The sequence below is a fragment of the Thalassophryne amazonica genome, chromosome 19, assembly GCF_902500255.1.
Source record: "Thalassophryne amazonica chromosome 19, fThaAma1.1, whole genome shotgun sequence".
NCBI classification, from domain to species: Eukaryota; Metazoa; Chordata; class Actinopteri; order Batrachoidiformes; family Batrachoididae; genus Thalassophryne; species Thalassophryne amazonica.
The window spans coordinates 39,892,838-39,911,438 of record NC_047121.1 but is presented as its reverse complement, the minus strand read 5'-3'; the positions used below and the strand labels follow the sequence as shown (position 1 = coordinate 39,911,438).

General features: G+C 39.5%; 1 protein-coding gene across 1 annotated transcript; it reads right to left on the bottom strand.

Moving 5' to 3' along the window:
- Window positions 1-16,136: 16,136 nt before the first annotated feature.
- Window positions 16,137-17,676, bottom strand: ghsra (growth hormone secretagogue receptor a). Its single transcript, XM_034159716.1, has 2 exons — window positions 16,615-17,676; window positions 16,137-16,508 (listed from the first exon to the last, which is right to left on the bottom strand). The coding sequence occupies exons 1-2, from the start codon at window positions 17,447-17,449 to the stop codon at window positions 16,195-16,197; spliced, it is 1,149 nt and encodes a 382-aa protein (XP_034015607.1). The 5' UTR covers window positions 17,450-17,676; the 3' UTR covers window positions 16,137-16,194.
- Between the last annotated feature and the right edge of the window lie 925 nt (window positions 17,677-18,601).

Here is an 18,601-nt window from a genome sequence, read left to right as displayed (position 1 = left end):
TCACCAATATCACTTCCACATACATACATTTATTCACTTTCTATACCTGCTTATTCCAATTAAGGTTTGGAGGGGCTAGAACCTATCCCAGCATTCATTCGGTGAGATGCAGGGTACATGCTGTACAGACCCCACTCTATCACAGGGCCACATATAGACAGACACGTCACATAGCCACTTCCACATACAGCACTGTGCAAATGTTTTTGCCACATTATGTTTCCCTAAAACATTTGCACATCTTTTAGATGTGCAAATGAACTTTTAGAATATAGAATAAAACATTAAAACACTGAATGAAAACAGACTATGGAATTAAAGTTTTTTAGAATAGTGAATGAAACCTGAGAATATTTAATGAAACTTTTAGAATATAGAATAAAATATTAATTGAAAACAAACTATGGAATGACAGTTAACAGAAATCAAATTTATTGAGGCAAACAATTGCCACATTTTTGAGTTCATAAACTTAAGAACTTAAGTTTCAATTATATGCTACTTGTACCTTATGATTACAATGAAGTTAAAGTGTTCATTAAGTAAAAGCAAGTCCCTTCAGCTGCTCCCTTGTTTTTCACTCAGGGTCACCACAGCAGATCCACGTGTTGAATTGGCACAGGTTTTACTACAGAAGCCCTTCCTGACACAACTCCACATTACATGGAGAAATGTGGTAGGGGTGGGGTTTGAATGGGAACTTTGTGCACTGAAACCAAGCGCACTAATTACTTGGCCACCAACTCGCTAAAGTGTTAAGTCAAATAAAATATTTTCAGATTCTTTCAAGTTGTGCTTAAGTTATGCGTTGAAGTTTAGCTTACGTAATATAGAATTACTTTAAGTCAATCAAAAATTCTGAGTTTCATTTACTCAAAACGCAAGACCATGTTGCACAAACTTGAAATATTTAAGTAAATAAAATGTTTTCTTAAAACTTTGAGTTTAAACTACTTAATCTTTTTAATTAATTTCAACATTTTGGTTTACAGTGATTGAGAGTACTGAATAAAACCTGAGAATATGGAATTAAAGTTATAGAATATAGAGAAAAGTGTAAAAGTGGTGAATGAAACCAGAGTGGAATTAAAGTTTTAGTATATTCAAAGAAACCCAAGAATATAGCATAATTAAATAATAATGACCTGCCTGTCAGAAAAAAAAATGAAAGTAATTAATTCCACAGAGACACATTATGCAAAGTTGTAAACACTACTTAATTTTTTATATTTATTTAACCTTTATTTAACCAGGAAAATCCCATTGATATTACTAATCTCTTTTTCAAGGGAGTCCTGGCCAAGACAGCGGCACAGATCACAACAATTTTAAGACATAAAAAACATTTTCATACAATAATACAGCTATTTAAAAGCATTTACAATTCATGGATTTCATTTCCAAACCTTTGAGCAAAAGTTTAAACTTGCCAACTGGAACCAGTTCCTTTAGTTTCCAGTCTTTCTGTAGATTGTTCCATGTTGTGGGGGCAGAAAACTGAAATGCCACCTTCCCAGTTTCTGTTCGGACACTTGGTACAGACAGGAGCAGTGATTCTTGAGAGCGTAAGGAGTACAATCCAGCCACTTTTGGTTGAATATATTCAGAGAGATATGAGGGGAGCAGACAGAGAATACCCTTATAAATGAACATAGCCCAGTGAGTGAGACTACGAGAATCCAAGGCTGGCCAGCCCACACGTGTGTAAAGTTTGCAGTGGTGTGTGCGAGGCTTACAGTTTGTGATGAACCTCAGAGAGGCATGGTAGACTGAGTCTAATAGTTTCAATACTTGAGTTGGGTCATTCATATAAATGAGATCACCATAATCCAAGATTGGTAAAAATGTTGCAGCTACAAGTTTCTTTTTTGCATTAAAAGAAAAGCATAGCCTGTTTCTGAAATAGAAACCAATTTTCAGTCTCAGTTTCCCAATTAATTGTTCAACGTGTCCTTTAAAGTTAAGGTTGTCATCAATTAAAATTCCTAGATATTTAAATGATTTGACCCTTTCGATCTCTGCCCCTTGAAGAGTGACAATTGAAGGGCTCATCAACAGATTGTTTTTTGTTTTTGAGAACAGCATCAATTTGCTCTTATTAGCATTTAAAGAGAGGTCTAGCTTTAGAAACCTTTCCTGAACTATGTTGAAAGCGTTTTGTAATATAGAGACACTAACATTTAGAGTTTTTGCAAAACTATAGATGACCATGTCATCAGCATAAAAATGATATTTTGTGTCCATAAGATCCTGGCCAACAGTTAATAGTTATAGTTGAACATTGTTATAGTTCAACAAGGCTGCAAGTGTTCATGATAGTCATTTTTAAATTATAATAAGTGCATTATGTTGACGTGACCTTTTAGTTGTTTCATGTGTTGAGTGGTTGCATGTCTTATAAACTGGACTCATGCAGGATTATTACCCTAAATGATCCAAGATGTTAAGAATAAAAGATGGGCCTGCAGCAATTCCGAGATCACTGGGAAATACTAGTTTTTAACCTTTTGTAATTATCTTAATTGTTTGGTAGCTAATGCTCATGATTTTGCTAATGAATTTGTAGAAATTATCCAATCCTGTACACCAGAACAAATCAATTATCATCTGTCTCATTGTTTTTTAATGAAGCTTTGATGAAACAATAGACAGCTGTGAGCAGCAGCTGCTCAGCAACCTGACAGTGAGATGAATGATGAACTTCAAATGAGGCCTTCATTACATTCTGACAAGGCACAAAACACAGAGCTTGCAAATTATAAAACAGTGTGGATCCCTATCTGGAATATCTTTTAAAGTTTGCAGGTTTGAATGCTGTGATTTTGGCACACTTCTGAGTGCTTTGATTACCTTTGATGATTGCTTCATTTGTGTGGAATACTTTTTTTATTATTAGTTTCAGAAGGATGGGGCAACCATTCTGGAAGTTCCAAAAATCCACCGTACATTCAAAGTAGTGGCAAAATAATGCTACAGATGCACTTTGTCACTGCATTGGCAGTACAATGTCTGGAGAAAAATAACCAGTTGTGTTTTTTTGTTTTGTTTTTTTTTGTTTTTGAAGATCCCAATTTACTATAATTCTATGTGTATTTTTGCCGTGGTTGCTGTTCAGTGATTTTTTTTTAAATATTAATATTCTGATGATGCAAAATTGGCAAATTTGCATTTATCTGCATACATTAATGTGAGCCACAGCTGGCTTTGTACCATTAAGAAAATATGCAATTTTAATTTTGCGACAGAGATTTGTTGTTTTTCTTTTAAAGGTGGGCAGTGAACACACAAACCACAAAAAACATAGTGCTACGAGGGCAGATTCATTTGCTTTCACTGCTGATGAGACTGGTTTACCTGTATGCTTGATATATGGTGAGAAATTGGCAAACAACAAAGAGTCAAGTGTTGCAAGACATTTCAAGAATAAACATACAGCCTTTGCTGAAAAATATCAGGTTGCGGAGGAGGGGGAAAAAAGGCCGTTTTGGAACATGTGGAAGGCTGATCTGAGCAAAAATCATTTCATGAAGTGAATTATGCTCAGTATGGATTCAGAACAAAACATTCGACAGCTATGGCAATTATGGAATTAATAGAGAAAATATCAACAACAATAGAAAATAAGGATTATTTTGTAAGTATTTTTATTGACTTGAAAAAAGCTTTTGATGTTATTGACCACTCAAGATTGCTTCACAAGTTACAACAATATGGAATAAGAGGTATTGCACATCAGTGGGTAAAAAGCTACTTAGAAAACAGAAAACAGTTTGTTCAGATAAATAATATCAAATCAGAATTGTGTAATATTGCTTATGGAGTACCACAAGGATCAGTACTTGGACCCAAACTGTTTATTTTGTATATCAATGATTTTGTGAATGTATCTAATGTGCTTGGTAGCATTTTATTTGCTGATGATACAACGCTGTTTTACTCTGGATCAGATATACAGGAAGTAGCACAAGTGATAAAAACAGAATTGGAAAAGGTTAAGCATTGGTTTGATATAAACAGACTGTCACTAAATATTAATAAGACAAATTTCATATTGTTTAATGACAGAGCAAAAAAAAAATAACGTGTCATTACAAATAGATGGAATGGATATACAAAGGGTAAAAGAAATGAAATTTTTAGGAGTCATAATTGATGAAGATCTTACATGGAAGTCACACATAAATTACATAAAAGGAAAAATAGCGAAAGCCATTGCTGTTTTGCATAAAGTAAAATATTCATTAAATAGTTATGGTTTATTAACATTGTACAATTCATTGATTTTCCCATATTTAACTTATTGTGTAGAAATCTGGGGATCAACATATACAACTTATATACAACCTTTGTTTATTCTGCAGAAAAGGGCTTTAAGGGTGATTAGCAACAGTGGTTTTAGAGATCCATCTAATCCATTGTTCATTAAGTACAGGGTACTTAAATTTCGTGATTTGGTCATTTGAAAATATTACAAACAATGTACCAAGCTAATAAAAATGCTTTACCAACAAACATTCAAAATATGTTTGAGAAAAGAGTAAGTAGTTATAAACTGAAAGGAATAGAAGTCTTTAGAAAACCAAGATACAGAACCAAAGTAAAAGAACGGAGTATTGCAGTAAATGGTGTAAAATTATGGAACAATCTCAACAAAGAAATTAAAGAATTAAGGTCGCTTAAATTATTTAAAAAATGTATTAAACTAGATGTATTAAGTAAGTATGAAACTATAAAATACGTTAGTGGGCTGAAAGGAAGTAAAAAAAAAAATGTAATTTGTTAATAATGTATAAAATGTTTTAAGTTTAAAAATGTAACCTGTCAGAGATGTAATCTATTTAATAATGGTCATAATTATGAAATAAGTCAGTGGTATGTGACAAGTTAAAGAAATACAATCTGTTAAATAATGTTGAAAAATGACGCTGGATATTGAAAGATTGTATTGTAAAAAGGTGGCAGAAAATATAAGACTTGTTCTTCTCTCTGCTCCTTTTCATTCTGGTAATGGAGATGCTTTATTTCTGCTTTTCTGTTTTTTTTTTTTTTAAATGAATGAAATAAATAAATAAATGAAATGAAATGAAATGAAATTAAGTCTGCAAATTCAACTACATATGCTAGATTTGTGGCTGCTCAGGAAATAGTCAGGCACGGGAAGCCATTCACAGATGAAGAATACATAAAAGAATAATTCCGTCATGACTGGGCTTGTGGGGTTTGTTGGTGGGTTTGTTATTGTATTATTTTTCTGTTGTTTTATTCTTGCTTGGTTTTTGTGTTAGGGACTTTTCTTGTCTGGTGTGGGGTGTGTCCCTCCTGTCCTCCTTCCTGCTTGCTACGCCCCGTTCCAGATCCTTCCTCCACAACTGTCCTGCATTTCCTCCTAATCACTTCTTCTTTATTTGTTGCACCTTTTCCCTCACCTGGTTGTGAGATTGTTGTGTCCTGTGCATCTTTTAAGTGTTTGTCTTCTGAGTGTTTAGTCCTGTTTTTGCGTACCTGTGTTTTTGACCAGTCTACCTGTTTTTTGGATCCTGTCTCTGCTTAATGCTTCGGATACTGTTGCCTATAATGACCTGCCTTTTTGTGTACCAAACCCAGCTCAAACCCACACTAAACACAGTAACTCCAACTGACTCCTGCATTTGTGTCCAACCACTTTGCACCACAAAGCCTGACACATCCATTAAGATTTCAGAACATCTATTCTTGGACTTCAAAAAGAAAAGTGAAATTGTGCAGAAAATCAGAGATATGCCTCTCTATGAAACCTGTCAAAGCCAGAACTACAAAAATGGCAGAAAACATTCCCAGACAGCAAATTAAAGGCAGCAATTCAGCTCTGGCATGCTCAGTCGCCTGTGATGAGTCCAAAGGCAAAAGAGATATTGAACAAATAGCACTGTTCTGCTGATATGTGAACACTGCCAGGCCACAGGAATAAATGAATGAGTTGATACCACTAAAAGGGCAAACACGTGGGGAAGACATCTGTGAGACTGTCTTGGATTGTTTAAGAGCTAAAGAAATGAACAAAACCCCACCTGGTGTCAGTGGCTACCGATGAGGACCAAGTATGACAGGAACACAAAAGAGCTTTGTGGCTTTACTATAGAAGTCGCTGGAAGAACGCTGGTGACATTTCACTGCATCCTGCACCAAGAGGCACTGTGCATTCAAGCATTTCCTCATTCAGATTGTCAACAAAATAGTGGCCAAAGGTTTAAATCGCTGTCAGTTCCGTTTGTTACTGGGTAAGGTGGACAGCATGTATTCTGATCTCCTGCTGCACAACAAAATCTAATTGGCAGTCCAGGGGGTAGATGCTGAAACTCTTTGGAAGAGGTGAAAACTTTCCTAGGCAGCAAAGGGATCACCTTTCCTGAGCTGAAACAGCCAGAGTGGCTGGAAAACCTACACTTCATTGTGGATATGACAGTGCACATGAACATGCTGAACACATCTCTTCAGGCAAAAGAAGGCGCAGCTCTGCACATGCTGGAAGAGGTTTTGACATTCGATCGCAAGTTGGCAGTATTGGCCAGAGAGTTCCAGCGAGATACACTCTGTCACTTCCCCTCTTTGAGAGAGTTCCAGCAAGCTCACAATATGCTCAGTATTTGCGATCTGCAATCATCATTGCAATGCAAATAAGCACCACAGGGGTCAAGACAACTTGTCATATGTGTAGCCAGCCCGGTCTCACGTTTTGTTCATGCCCCCGTCACATTTGGTGCCGTGACGCATTTTTTTTTTTATTTTGCTATTTATAATCTCCCCTCTCCTAATTCTAACCATAACCATAGCGTAAGTGTGTACCCTCCCCCCAATGTTAACCATGACTCCCCCAGACCTCCCCCCTTCACCCCACATTTTGTGGCCCCCCTCATGAAATGAATTTGTGCCCTCATTACGAAAACACCCCATTGTTGTAACCCCGTCACAAACCCATAGATTAATGTACTTTTTGTTCCCCAGTCCCACAACCTGCCGTGAAACTGGGTTGGTGTAGCAGGAATAAACATTGCCCATTGCCCACGCAGGAGCCGAGGAAGGAAACAACAATATGCGAGACAGGTTGTCATATGCATAGCAGGAATAAACATGGCCAATTACCCATGCAAGGACTGAGACAGGAAACATCAATATGCATCCCTCTTTGGGATGTGGTAACATCTGGGTATGTTACCACATCCCAAAGAGGGAACACGCTCAGTATGGTGAATTATGTCCATTACATGTTGAACATCCGCCACAAGGTCCTAGTTATACTGACAATGGTGCAAGTACAAATCTGCGTCTGTGTTATTCGCCACCCACCACTAAATAGCACGCTCTTGGTGGACTGCTTTCATTGTTATTAAAATGAAATGGCTGCAATTCATTTTATTGATCATCACTTAGATATAATTGGGTTATGTGAAACCTGGCTTAAACCTACAGCTGTCCTCCTCTTAAATGAAGCCTGCCCACCAGCATATACATTTAGTGGCGTCCCTCATGATACGAAGCAAGGCGGGGGTGTTGCTCTTATTTATAAATCTAGGTTTAGCTTATTAGCTGTTGGGGGTCACAAATATAACTCGTTTGAGCATCTGATTCTCCGCTCCGCTCAGGATATTACGCATTGCCAAGGTCAGAAGAATAAAAATCAGCTGTATTACTTTGTCACTGTATATAGGCCTCCTGGCCCATATTCTGAATTCTTAGATGAATTTGGTGCATTCATCTCTAACTTGTCAACTAGTGCAGATAACATTCTGATCATTGGTGACTTTAACGTTCATATAAATAAGCCTTCTGATCCCCTCTGCAAATCATTTATGGAAATTGTGGATGCATTAGGATTTTGGCAATGCATTCGGGATTTGACACACATTAGTGGAAATACCATGGATCTGGTTCTCACACATGGTATTGCTGTCACAAATATTGACATCATGCCTCTTACATCAGTAGTCTTTGATCACTCATTAAGTTTACAGTTTTGCTGCCGTGTTTAGTGGAACAACAACCTTATTCATCACTGCAGCGATGCATCAACTCCTTAACTAAGACTAAACTAAAAGCTAGACTGCCTGATGTCTTAGCCTCACTTTTGACAAATACCCAGTCAGTAGACAGACTTGTGGATAGTTTAAACTCAGTGCTCAAAACAACACTCGACATGATTGCAACACCTGTGCTGAAACCGCGCCTCCCCAAATCGCAGTCACCTTGGTTCAATGATTACCTGCGTGACCTCAAGCATAAAGCAAGAGGTCTAGAACGGAAATGGCGTAGTTCAAAATTAGAAGTATTCCACCTGGCGTGATGCTATCTTAGACTATAAGCATGCATTATTGGCTACAAAGCGGACCTATTACGCTTATTTGATCAACAAAAACAAGCATAACTCAAAGTTCTTGTTCAACACGGTGGCAACACTTATTCATGGACAACCACCTGTAGTTTTCTCTCCTTTTACAGCACAAGATTTCCTAGATTACTTTGAAAAGAAAATAGATGACATTAGGTTGAACATATCCCAGCATGCCTGCCTCAATGCCCTGCTATTGAGGTGGGCGCCACTACTGAGTTATTACCTAGATTTACAGAATTTGATAGTGTCTCTCTCTAGACATGCTGATGAAACTCATAACGTCAACAAAAAGCACAACCTGTTTATTTGATCTTATACCAACAAAACTGTTTAAGGACCTGTGGCCCACTCTTGGGCCGATTGTGCTGGAAATTATTAATCTTTCTTTAACTTCTGGATCTGTTCCTAAATGTTTCAAATCTGCAGTGATTAAACTATTACTTAAGAAACCTAATCTTGACCCTAGTGTATTGAAAAACTATCGGCCGATATCAAAGCTATCATTTTGCTCTAAAATTCTGGAAAAAGTGGTGTCACGACAGCTTGTAGACTATCTTACTGAGAATAATCTCTAAGAGCCACTGCAGTCTGCTTTTAGAAAATATCATTCCACAGAGATGACTCTCACTAAAGTGGTGAATGATCTTCTGTTTACAATGGACTCGGACACCACTACGGTTCTGCTGCTGTTAGATCTCAGTGCTGCATTTGATACAGTGGATCATCATATTCTACTTGATAGGCTGGAAAATCATTCTGCGATTACTGGGAGTGCCCTTGCATGGCTGACGTCATACTTGACCAGTCGTTCTCACTGTGTTTTGTACAGTAACACTACCTCTAACCTTAGTGACATGAAATTTGGGGTTCCTCAGGGGTCTGTCTTAGGCCCCCTGCTTTTCTCCCTTTATATAGCACCCCTTGGGCACATATTGCGGCATTTTGGGATTACCTTTCACTGCTATGCAGATGATACTTAGTTATATATGCCGATAACTGCTGGTAATCTCGTTCACATAAAATCCTTAGAAGATTGCCTTGCAGCAGTGAGAAGGTGGATGTCTAGAAACTTCATGCTCTTAAACTCTGAAAAGACTGAAATGATGGTTCTTGGTCCAGTGAGACATTGGCATCAATTTGACCAGTTAACACTCATCTTAGGCTCGTGTGTCATACATCACACTGACAAAGTGAGGAACATTGGGGTAATTTTTGATCCTTCATTGTCCTTTGGCCTCCATATTAGAAATATTATTAGGACTGTTCTTCTTCCACCTGCGAAATATAGCGAAGATTCGTCCTATCTTGTCTATGGCTGATGCTGAGACCCTGATCCATGCGTTCATCTCTTCTAGATTGGACTACTGCAATGTTCTATTTTCTGGTTTACCGCAATCTAGCATTAGGGCTCTCCAATTGGTTCAAAATGCTGCAGCCAGACTTTTGACACAAAGCAGAAAGTTTGACCACATTACACCCATTTTGGCATCTCTTCACTGGCTTCCTGTCCCAGTGAGATCAGATTTTAAGGTTCTGCTACTAACCTATAAAATTATTCATGGACTGGCACCTCCCTACCTAGCTGACCTAATTAAACCTTACGTACCGGCCTGGGCTTTACGTTCTCAGGGTGCAGGACTACTTTATGTCCCTAGGGTGAATAAGAAGTCTGCGGGTCACAGAGCTTTCTCTTATCGTGCCCCTGTTCTGTGGAATGGTCTCCTTGCGTCAATAAATCAGATTCTGTGGAGACTTTCAAGTCCAGACTTAAGACGCACTTATTTTCCCTTTTTCACACCATTACGTATATATATATTCACCAACGAGTAAAAATGACAACTCTACACACCATTTTAATTTTTTACAAGGTTTTACTGTTATCAACAGATAACAGATACCCAACAGAAAATATTCACAAACATTTCTTCAACAAAGAATAATATAGCCGACACTGTACATAAATAATTACTATGTGATGACAATCATGACATCATTTTGGACACTCAGGAACATCGTTAATATGCCAACATCTTGTTTTGTAACTGAGTGCTACTTTTGCAGTGAAATCACTTGCAGCACTGAGCATGTTGCACTGTAAAGCATCTATTCACAGCTCAAAGCCAGCAGAACACCATCACATATGGTGCATCCAGAAAGTATTCACAGCACTTCACTTTTTCCACATTTTGTTATGTTACAGTCTTATTCCAGAATGTATGAAATTCATTTCCCCCCCCAAAAAAATACACACAATACCCCATAATGACAATGTGAATAAAGTTTTTTTTTTATTTTTTAGATTATTTTTAATAAATTTGCAACAAACTAAGAAATCACATGTACATAAGTAATCATAAGCGTTGTCTTGAGGCACAAATCTGGGGAAAGATACAGAAAAGTTTCTGCTGCATTGAAGGTCCCAATAAGCACAGTGGTCTCCATCATTTGTCAAGGGAAGATGTTCAGATCCACCAGGACTCTTCCTAGAGCTGGCTGCCCATCTAAATTGAGCAATGGGCATACAAAGGCCTTAGTCAAGGAGGTGACCAAGAACCCGATGGCCACTCAGTCAGAGCTCCAGCATTCCTCTGTGGAGAGAGGAGAACCTTCCACAAGGACAACCATCTCTGCAGCAATCCACCAATCAGGCCTGTATGGTAGAGTGTACAGACAGAAGCCACTCCTGAGTAAACGGCACATGGCAGCCCACCTGGAGTTTGCCAAAAGGCACCTGAAGGACTCTCAGACCATGAGAAACAAAATTCTCTGGCCTGATGTGACAAAGATTGAACTCTTTGGAGTGAATGCCAGGTGTTATGTTTGGAGGAAATCAGGTACCATCCCTACAGTGAAACATGTTTGTGGCAGCATCATGGTGTGGGGATGTTTTTCAGTGGCAGGAACTGGGAGATTAGTCAGTTTTTAGGGAAACATGAATGCAGCAATGTACAGAGACATCTTGGATGAAAACCTGCTCCACAGCGCTCTTGACCTCAGACTGGGGCGACGGTTCATCATTTTTATGTTGTAATTATGGGTTGTTGTGAGTAGAATTTTGAGCGCAAAAATTTGTTTACTCCATTTTGAAATACGGCTGTAATAGAAAAAGTGAAGTGCTGCGAATATTTCCTAGATGCACTGTACACATTATTGAGCTATCTTGCTCTCTTCACATTGAAATTTTAGGAAATTTAATTTTGCAGATGTTGCTTAATCTTATTTTCATTTAAGGCAATGTCAATTTTGAGTACTTTCCTGTACAATTCAGTCAAGGTAAACAGTTTTATGAGACGCTGTGTCGGTAAAAATTAATTGTTAAGCCTCACATAAACATATTATCACAAACACATACTTATATTCTTTCTGGGCAGATACTTAAATTGGTGGAAAAAGGATGCTTGAGAATCTCAAAGTGAGTTGTGGGATTGCGGGGCTCCTCAAACACATGAGCATTTTCCCCAGACACTCATATGGTGCATTCCAAAATAATGAAAAAAAAAAATTCCCTCAAAATTCTACACACAGTACCCCATATTAACAATGTGAAAAAGTTTTTTTTTTTTTTTTTTTTTTGCAAATGTATTAAAAAAAAAACCCTAAGAAATCACGTGTCCATAAGTATTCACAGCCTTCATCATGAAGCTCAAAACTGAGTTTAGGTTCATCCTGTTTCCACTGATCATTCTTGAGATGTTTTTACAGCTTAATTGGAGTCCACCTGGGGTAAATTCAGTTGATTGGACATGATTTGCAAAGGCACACACCAGCACATAAGGTCCCACAGTTGACAGTACATGTCAGAGCACAAACCAACATTTTTCATATTGTTATTATGGGGTGTTGTTAGTAGAGTGTTGAGGGGAAAAATGAATTCACTGTATTTTGGAATAAGGCTGTAACATAACAAACTGTGGAAAAAGTGAAGCACTGTGAATACTTTTCTGGATGCACTGTGAAACAGAAACTTCCTTTTTTTTTTTTAAGACCTGTCTGGAAGTCTTGCATTTACAACCAAAACAAATAATGTTCCATCATTTACACTGTGTGGTGCTGAAAACCATTTGTGGAGTCATTAACATAGCATGAAACAAAAACTTACTTCACACTGACTATTTCCTTTCTAAAAACTCCACACATCACTTTAAGCAGCATTTAAACTGCTGCTTAAAGTGATGTGTGTCTTTAATTTTCAAGCACCTTCAACTCAACAATCAAAGTGCTTTACACAGCAAAATACATTCAAATGTGTTAAAACACAAATAGTAAGGAATCTGCGTGAAATGATGTAGCATAAATCACAAATGCAAACACTCAAAGAGGTTGTTCTCCAACAAATATGCAAAAATGTTACTCACAGACCTTTTTTCTAGAATGAAAAACAAACAAACAAACAAAAATAAAGAAACTGTAATTTAGAAACAGGTTTATAGTTTTTTTGATTTTAGGTGTTACGACACCAGGTTTAAACCTTGAAGGAATGATCCTGGTGGTGAGTGATAAATTAATGACATTCAGTTTTAGAGGACCCTCATGTTGACCACAAATTGACAGTGGATCAAGAGAGAGAAATTAGTACTTTTAGCATCCATCATATTATGAGTCAAATTCTGTAGTGATATGTCAAATTCAAACAAAACTAGTTTTGTTTATACACAATTAAAATATTTCTAGACATGGGTAGAGAAGGCTGGAGTGTTTGATTTCTAATATTTCCTATTTTATTATTTAAAAAATGATAAACCCATGTCTTGAAATATTTAGCTCGGTGCATGCGTTTTGCCACGGCATCAAATATTATCAACGGTTGTGCTTACTATATTATCATTAAATCATTTAGAATAATAAGCTGTATTGGCATGATGCTACCTTCAGCTATGAGCCTTGCAAACCAAACTGAGAACATGCAAATACTTAGTAAACCAGTGCATCTGTTTCTGCAGGTAACACCGTTGAATCTTTATAAGTGCAAACTGACACCAACAGACCTCAAAGTGGTGAATTAAGATTGTCAATAAGACTATTCATGGAGTTCTCCTGAGGGAGTGAGCTAAAACCTTCAGTTCTCTGGTATCTCAAAAGTCATAGGGCGAGAGGCAAGGTGCACCCTGGACGGCACGCCAGTATACCACAGGGCCACATATAGACAGATAAACACATTCACGCACCTACAATCAATTTACAGTTTCCAATTCACCTAACCTTCATGTCTTTGGAACTGAGAATAAACTGGACCACCTGGAGGGAACCCACATGAACACTTGGAGAACATGCAAGCTCCACACAGAAAGGACCAGATGGGAAGCAATCCCAGGACCTTCTTCCTGTGAGGCAACAGTGCTAACCACTATGCCAACATGCTGCCCACAAATTGCCAGATTTGAGGTTTCTTTCTTTCTTTCTTGAGGTTTCTTCATCAAATCATTAAAGGGAGTTTTTCCTTACCACTGTCACGTGTGTGCTTGCTCTCGGGCTTGGTAAGGTTAGACCTTACTTGTGTGAAGCGCCTTGAGGCAACTTTGTTGTGATTTGGCGCTATATAAATGAAAATAAATTGAAATTGCCAGGAAATGCACGTTACAAATTTAACAAGAAAATTATTGCAAATTGGAAGCATGGGAGGAAGCAATGCAGCATTGGAGACATCTATATCTGGAGCCAAATGAAGTTCAGAGTATTTCCATTGCTTTGAGTTAACTGCATAAAGTGATGAAACCCAAATGTATTCAACACCACCAGAAAAGCTCTGGATACAAGATCAGCTGATTTATTATTATGGGTGTTAAAAATGTTATGTGCACAAAAATCAGAATCATTTCACCATGTATTAGCAGTTCCAAAATGAATTCAATAAACTTGTCCAAGAATCTCATAGAATCTTGTCATTGTGGACAGATGACAATCAAAAATGACAAACTGTGATAACTGTTCCCTCAAGAAATCTGGGATAAATAAATAATAAATATTTCACAACCTCTAAAAATCAAAAGGCTTTGTGACCTCGGTGTTATCAACTTTGTGTGTGGAAAATCTCTGTTGTGTGATACATGATGTTTTCTCTGTGCTCACATAAGTGTTGATTAAACTATAAGTGTAAAGTAATCACCCTATGACATTATTTTAACCCTGTCTGTTAATTGAAGGCGAATTGAGAAAAAAAAAAAAAAAAAAAATCCTGTGACACGTGCTGTGGTTTTTCAGCCCATTACCAGAAGGTTCTTGGTTCAAACTCAGCCTGAGGCCTTTTTCTCTGGGATTAGTGTGCGTGTGTGTGTATGGGAAACAATGCTCAAACAACACTCAAAGTGACCCTCCCTCCCCCATATGCAGTCCTAGCTTCCTTCCTTTCTGTTAAATTGGACCCCGGCATTCTTAATTTTAGGAATGGCTAATACACAGTACAATTGTGCTCCAGCTTCCTCCCACTTCCAGAGACATGCAGATTGGGGGAACTGGGGACTCTAAATTGACCGTAGGTGTCTGTCTATATGCACTGGCCCCACAATAGACTGATGGCCTGTCCAAGGTGTACCTCACCTCTTGCCCAATGACTGCTAAGATAGGCTACACCCCCTCATGACCCTTAACAGGAATAAACAGATTCAAACAGCTCACAATTAAATAACAAATTAACATCTGGAGTTCCATCAAAACCAATGAGGAAAATTGAAGGAGGAACCTATATATTGACAAAGTCCGTACCCCCTGGGCATTATGGCAAATCGCATAGAACACATTTTGAGCTCAAATACTCAGAAACCCATGTTTCTCTTTAACCCAATTGAAAAATTTCCCCTGAAAATGACCAGAAATTCCTGTTCTGACTTTTGGCATCATTTAAATGACCCCTAATTTGATTGTTCGATAAATGTATCAAAATGTAAAGAATCATCTTTTCAATGCTCACAGTTTAGCTCATGGTGATAAAGCACAAGGGACTCAAAATCCAGACTATCCCACCACTACTCACACACACACAAAGAGATATCTCACGTCCGTACTACCCCCCCCCCCCCCCATTATGGCAAGTCGCATAGAACAGATTTTGAGCTCAAATACTCAGAAACCCAAGTTTTTCTTTGACCCAATTGAAAATTTCCCCTGAAAATGACCAGAAATTCCTGTTCTGACTTTTGAGATCATTTAAATGACCCCTAATTTGATTGTTCGATAAATGTATCAAAATGTAAAGAATTATCTTTTCGACGCTCACATTTTAGCTCATAGTGAAAAAGCACAAGGGATTCAAAATCCATACTATCCCACCACTACACACACACACACACACACACACACACACACACACACACACACACACACACACACACACACACACACACACACAAAGAGATTGCTCACGTGCTCCTTAAAGAGCGCAGAGCAGTGCCACAAGTTCTACAGTGCTTTCTTTGTCATCCAGATTATGTACACTATAAGGCAATTAATAAAGTGATTAATCTGCGTGTGTGCGCACAAGTATAAGCACTTCAGGCTTTCGAATATAGAAACAAAGAGGAATAGCACTTAACAAAAGAGAAAGAACATTCCCACTTCAAGCGGGATAAACAGTAATTTGATGTGTAATAAATGTTGCAGGATTTTGTGACTCGTTTCTTTTTTCTTCTTTTTTTGCAAATGTGCGCTTTATGGATTTGTCACCAAAAAACCCCCCAAAAAAACAAAACAAAACAAAACAAAAAACAAACAAAAAAAGAAAAAAACAAAAACAAACCAAAAAAAAACAAACAAAAAAAAAAACCCACGACGGATTGTGGAACCCTTTGGATTTATGAGCTTTCGTGAGACCAGTACAGTTCATATCCACACACGTTTTAGAAGCTGGCTGTGGACTCCGTCCAGCCGGTCGATCCGTCTGCCTTCACGGTGCTGGCCGTGCGGCTGCGGGGATTCTGGCTGTCGGTCAGGCCAAAGAGGCGCGCCGCTGCGCCGCGGTATTTCCAGGACATGGTGTTGTAGAGGATGGGGTTAATGGCCGCGCTGAGATAAAAGAGAACCACGGACACCAGGGTGCAGTACTCGGACAACAGTGAGAGCAGCGGAGACGGAGCGTCCAGTGAGCGGAACTGCAGGTAGCGACCCACGTGGAACGGCAGCCAACACAGGACAAAAGCGAGGACTACCACCACTGTAGGGAGAGGAAGGATAGGAGAGGGTGGGGTGGATATGATTGAGTGAGTTCAAGTTGGAAAAAGGGTCACTTCTCGTGCGTAATTGCGCATGGTCTAACTTACCCAGCATCTTGATGGTCTGCCTGTTGCTTTTGTCCCGGTGTGCCACGCGGGAGTTGACGTTTGTCTCCCTGTGTCTCTGCCACAGACGTCGGCTGATGAGGCTGTAGAGTACCGTGAGACAGAACACCGGCATGAAAAAGAAAACCGAGCTCAGCCACACCATGGCTCCCATGAGCCCCGACTCCAAGGCGTAATGCGTCATCTTACATTCCCGCGTGTCCCCAGCCTCCAAGACGAAGCCATTCTCGTTCATTTCCGCGCTCGGATGTCCCACACTATCCTGCTCCACTCCTACCATGACAAACACGGGCCCGGCGCTCAGCAGAGACACTGTCCAAAGCAACATGATGATTGCGCGTACCCGCCTTTTGGTAACCATTGCCTTTGCACGCAGCGGGAAGCAGATCGCCATGTAGCGCTCCACTGACAGAGCAGTGATGCTCAGGATGGTGGAGTACGTGCACGACTCGGACACGAACAGGAAGAGCTTGCAGAGCGCGTCTCCGAAGCGCCACGGTCGGTAGCGCCACATTCGGTACAGATCCAGCGGCATACAGAGGAAAATGAGCAGGTCAGACACCGCCATGCTGCACAGGTAAAGGTTGGTGGTGGTGCGCATGTCCCGGTAGTTACTGACAACCAAAATGGTCATGACGTTCCCGGCAACCCCAACTAGAAACAAAAGCGTGCAGGCGACGGTGATGCCCGTGAGGAGAGGAATGGAGTAGTAGCTGAGAGGAGGCAGGAGAAAGTCGCCGCTACTTGTGGAGTTGCGCGTCTCCTCCCAGCTGCAATTAAGGGGGAGACACTCCGAGACATTGGACCAAGAGGACATGCTGTCACCGCACGGTTATGCGCGGGGCCGCATCTGGCCCCGACTGCTAAAGGCATCATGTGCGCGCGTCCCGGCGCTGCACTGTCCTCCCATCTTGTTGGGGAGCCGTGCGTAAAACTGCGCCTTTACGCGCGCTACAAACAAGACTGAACGTTATTTTAAAGCAAAACCAATCACTCAAAGTGCCATATCTAAGGTGAAAAAGAGTCCGCCGAGGAGATCACACCCTATTACAAACATGATCATATTTTTAAACGATCCAAATAACCCACTCCACCTCAAAAGACAAATCAAGTCCGATTAATCATGCGTCAAAACGCACGACACAAAAAAAAGCTATTATCCTTCCTTATATGCAACCTCCGTCGATAGAATTCCAGAACACTTTATAATACAACGAAGTGTACGTGTTTCTGTTTGCTTAAATAATAAATAAAAAGCGAAAAAAGATGCGGCACCAGACGGTGAGTCAGAGTCGGAGTGATGCGGCAGCAGAGGAGAACATCTGTTGTGTCAAAGCGCCAGTCCTCACTGTCAGCCAAACACAAACGGGCAAACCACCACCATGGTGAAAACAAATACTGTCCGCGGAAACACTTTGATAAAAGTCACAAACACCACGAAGGAGCGGCGCATGGTCGGCACGCGGACAGGATGCTGGCGAGAGGAGTCAGAAAGAAAAAATGCCCTCCAGCTCTCCAAGGCTGCTCCTTCTGATGTGGCGCGTGTGCAGGTCTGACTGTCAGTGCACTAAACATCATGTACAGGTGAGGTGGCGACGGCCAACCACGCGAATCTGCAGCGTGCGTCAAATGCAGCTGCGCCACCTACAGGCCATCAAATTTAAAAAAAAAGTTGAGGTTTACTTTGTAGGATGTCAAATGTTTGATGGCTCATTGTTTTCAGATGTTTCAGTTGTTTTCATTGTTTTGCTTTGCAAAACTTTTGTTTCAAAGAATATCTGCAACACGCATCAAATCCAATGACTGTGACTATTCAATCCTGCTCTCATTACAGACACGAACATCAGAAACAAGTAAAAAGGGTTCAAATAAACACCTTTGTACCAACAGAACTGTCTTAAAAGCTTTCAAACTCAATTTTCTCCTACTGCACATATCCTGTTTCATTAAACAATATCTGTTAAATGTA